This window comes from Sciurus carolinensis, chromosome 4, assembly GCF_902686445.1.
Source record: "Sciurus carolinensis chromosome 4, mSciCar1.2, whole genome shotgun sequence".
In the NCBI taxonomy this organism is placed as follows: domain Eukaryota; kingdom Metazoa; phylum Chordata; class Mammalia; order Rodentia; family Sciuridae; genus Sciurus; species Sciurus carolinensis.
Genome location: NC_062216.1, coordinates 48,289,280 through 48,293,625, shown reverse-complemented (window position 1 = coordinate 48,293,625; position 4,346 = coordinate 48,289,280). Strand labels below are relative to the sequence as shown.

At 36.8% G+C, this 4,346-nt stretch overlaps 1 protein-coding gene across 1 annotated transcript; it reads left to right on the top strand.

Moving 5' to 3' along the window:
- The first annotated feature begins 1,230 nt into the window (after positions 1-1,230).
- On the top strand, positions 1,231-2,032 carry LOC124983224 (cofilin-2-like). The gene has a single exon (XM_047550304.1). It carries the CDS (start codon positions 1,233-1,235, stop codon positions 1,731-1,733), a length of 501 nt encoding a protein of 166 aa, XP_047406260.1. The 5' UTR covers positions 1,231-1,232; the 3' UTR covers positions 1,734-2,032.
- Positions 2,033-4,346: the final 2,314 nt, after the last annotated feature.

Here is a 4,346-nt window from a genome sequence, read left to right as displayed (position 1 = left end):
ACAAATTAAAAACTTACTTGTAAACAAAAATCTGCATGTGGGTGTTTGTAGAAGTCTTATTCATAATTAGGAAATGCTGGATGCGACCAAGATGTCTTTGAATAAGTGAGTGGACAAATAAACTATAGTACATCCAGGCAGTGAAATATTATTCAGTACTAAAAATAATGAACTTTTAAGTCACGAAAACATAAAGATAAGAGAGTGGGAAACTTAAATTCATATTATTAGGTAAAGGAAGCCAGTTTGCAAAGGCTACATACCATATGATTTCAACTATGTGACATTTTGGAAAAAGCAAAACCTTGGAGACAAGTAAAAAGATCAGTGTTTGCCAGACATTAGGGAAAACAGAGGTAATGAATAAACAGCACAGAGTGATTTTAAGGCAATTTATGAGTGTTGATTTTATAACCTGCTACTTTGCTGAATTCATTTATGAGTTCTAGAAGTTTCTGGTGGAATTTTTTGGCTCTTCCAAATATAGAATCATGTCATCAGCAAATAGTGATAGTTTGTGTTCTACTTTTCCTATTCATATCCGTTTACTTTCTTTCTCTTGTCTAATTGTTCTGGCCAGAGTTTCCAGGACTATGTTGAATAGAAGTGGTGAAAGAGGGCATCCTTGTCTTGTTCCAGTTTTCAGAGGGAATGCTTTCAATTTTTCTCCATTTAGAATGATATTGGCCTTGGGATTAGCATATATAGCTTTTACAATGCTGAGATATGTTCCTACTATCCCCAGTTTTTCTAGTCTTTTGAACATGAAGGGGTGCTGTATTTTGTCAAATGCATTTATTGAGATAATCATATGATTCTTGTCTTTAAGTCTTTTGATGTGATGAATTACGCTTATTGATTTCCGTATGTGGAACCAACCTTGCATCCCTGGGATGAACCCCACTTGATCGTGGTGCACTTTTTAACATGTTTTTGTATGTGATTTGCCAGAATTTCATTGAGAATTTTTGCGTCTATGTTCATCAGGGATATTAGCCTGACGTTTTCTTTATTTGAGTTGTCTCTGTCTGGTTTTGGTATCAGGGTAATATTAGCCTCATAGAGTTTGGAAGGGTTCCCTCCTTAGACCAGAGACCCTGCAACCAATAGAAGAAAAGTAGGCCCAAATCTTCACCATGTGGGCTTAGGATCTAACTTCCTTAACAGGACTCCCAAAGTGCAAGAAGTAAAATCAAGAATCAATAAATGGGGCAGTCACAGCCACGGGCACTATGGCATCTGGAGTTACAGTGAATGATGAAGTCATCAAAGTTTTTAATGATATGAAAGTAAGGAAATCTTCTACACAAGAGGAGATCAAAAAAAGAAAGAAAGCAGTTCTCTTCTGTTTAAGCGATGACAAAAGACAAATAATTGTAGAGGAAGCAAAGCAGATCTTGGTGGGTGACATTGGTGATACTGTAGAGGACCCCTACACATCTTTTGTGAAGTTGCTACCTCTGAATGATTGCCGATATGCTTTGTACGATGCCACATACGAAACAAAAGAGTCTAAGAAAGAAGACCTAGTATTTATATTCTGGGCTCCTGAAAGTGCACCCTTAAAAAGCAAGATGATTTATGCTAGCTCTAAAGATGCCATTAAAAAGAAATTTACAGGTATTAAACACGAGTGGCAAGTAAATGGCTTGGATGATATTAAGGACCAGTCAACACTTGGAGAGAAATTGGGAGGCAATATAGTAGTTTCACTTGAAGGAAAACCGTTATAATGTGACCATCAAGTGCCATCTGGATCTTAAGGGGGTTTCATTTCTCCAGCTCAGTCCATTGGAATAGCATTAGGTGTTTTTTTGTTTTTGTTTTTTCCCTTTCCACTGGGCCCTTCCAACACAGTGAATGAAGGAGATATCATTCATTTAAGCAGCCTGTCAGTGATTGCCATTAGACTCTAATATGGTTACTTTTATGTAGAACCCAAGGAATGCCTTCCTATCTTATTTTAGCCAAAACAACTGGTTATATGCCTCCCTTGCAGCAAGCCCTAAAATGAGTGTGATTGTTGATGTGAATAGTCTAGAATACTGCAAAGGGTAAGCAGATTGAATGCCTTGAAAGTATTATCCACTGGTCAGATGGTGAACTTTTTTCAGTATTATTTATAGTTGCACTTGATTGTAGTTCTGTGAGGCGCTGGAGCATTCATACACCTCACCTGCCTTGGCAAACCTTCTTTTATGACATGGCAGCACGAATATAACACTATGCATTAAAAGCACTTTTTAAAAAAGAGTTTAATCCCCCAAAAGGAATGCCAATTGTTTCATTAACTCATCAATTTATCCTAGTACCTCAGTGTTCATTCCTATTACCTGCATATCTTCTTAAAAGAAATAGCTGTTATTAACACCTTTCCATTGAGTGTACATTACTGAATACATGTAGGTGTTTTATGTTTACCATGTGAGTTTTCCAACACTAAAGATATTTTGAATATCAGTCATGATGGCAATTTCTGTATAAAAGAGCCTTAAATGGAACATTGTTTTGAGATCAAACTCCCCACCCTCACAAAAATGGCCACATTGCAATAAAAATTGTGGCATGTTAAAAAAAAAAAAGAATCAATAAATGGGATGAATTCAAACTAAAAAAACTTCTTCTCAGCAAAGGAAACAAATCAATAATGAAAAGAGAGAGAGCCTACAGAGTGGGAGAAAAATCTTTACCACATGCACCTCAGATAAAGCATTAATCTCCAGGACATATAAAAAACTCAAAAACTTAACACCAAAAAAACAAATAACCCAATCAATAAATGGGCTAAGGAACTGAACAGGCACTTCACAGAAGAAATACAATCCATCAACAAATATAAGAAAAAATGTTCGACATCTCTAGCAATTAGAGAAATGCAAATCAAAACTACTCTAAGATTTCCTCTCACCCTAGTCAGAATGGCAATGATCAAGAATGCAAGCAACAATAAGAGTTGGTGAGGATATGGGGAAAAGGTACAGACATACATTGCTGGTGGGACTGCAACCACTATGGAAAGCAGTATGGAGATTCCTCAGAAAACTTGGAATGGAACCACCATTTGACCCAGCTATCCCACTTCTTGGTCTATACCCAAAGGACTTAAAATCAGCATATTACAGTGATGCAGCCACATCAATGTTTATAGCAGCTCAATTCACAATAGCTAAACTATGGTACCAACCTAGGTGCCCTTCAACAGATGAATGGATTAAAAAAACGTGGTATATATACATATATATATACACACATGGACTATTCCTCAGCCTTAAAGAAGTATGAAATTGTGGCATTTGCCTGTAAATGAATGGAGATGGAAAGTATCATGCTAAGTGAAATAAGTCAATCCCAAAAAACCAAAGGCTGAATGTTTTCCCTGATGTGGGAATGCTAATTCACAATGTGGGGGTGAGGGTGGGCTAGGGAAGAATAGAATTACTTTAGGTAGAGAGGATTGCAGGGGGAGAATGGGGATAGGAAGGATAGTAGAATGAATCAGACATTATTACCCTGGGTACATATATAATTATACTACCAGTGGTATTGAGAAATTATACTCCATTATATATGATGTATCAAAGTGCATTCTACTGTCATGTATAACTAATTAAAACAAATTTAAAAATTTTTTTAAAAAGAAAAAAAAAGTGAACATTGGGTCTAATCGACTTAAAATCTCTTCCTTTAGGAAAAAATGAAGCCTGATTTTTTTGACTGAATCCAGAGTAATTTTGGACCTGGTCTCTGTAGCTAATATAAGAACTTAAACATCAAAGTATAAAGTTCACAGGTTGTTTTCCAAATACCTGCTCTGAATTATGAAGTTTCAGAACAAATGGAGTACTATATGTACAAGACATAGCATATGTAATTATATATGCATTCCACATTATATGCACTGTTTATGTTCATACTATTAAGGATAATGCAACTTGGGATTCCAGTTATTTCCTTCTAACTCGATGAGAAGGGCATACTTTATTTATTTATTTTTTTCCAGCCTCAGTAGTACACAGTAGAATTTCATCACGAAAGCCTTATTGTCACACAGGCTTTTCTTCAACACCTCCTCACCGGGACCTCCCTTCCCCAGCCTAAAAGGAGATCCATGCCCATGATTACAGGGCCTGGCTTGCTTAGGAGCTTTCATTCTCGACCTTGGTGGAGGTCTGATCTTGTTTTGCTGCAGTTGCTATAGGAGCAGTCGCTGCTGCAGGGACGACTCCATCCCTAAACAAATATATGCAAAGGGCTGAAAAGCAGAACTCGGGCTTCAATACTTTTAGACACCAAGGAATGAAAACAATCTGTGCAATCCAAACAGCATAAATCCCAATGCCTCCAAG

What these genes read in the sequence shown, in the direction of transcription:
- LOC124983224 (XM_047550304.1), top strand. Translation starts at nt 1,233, where the DNA reads ATGGCATCTGGAGTTACAGTGAATGATGAAGTCATCAAAGTTTTTAAT.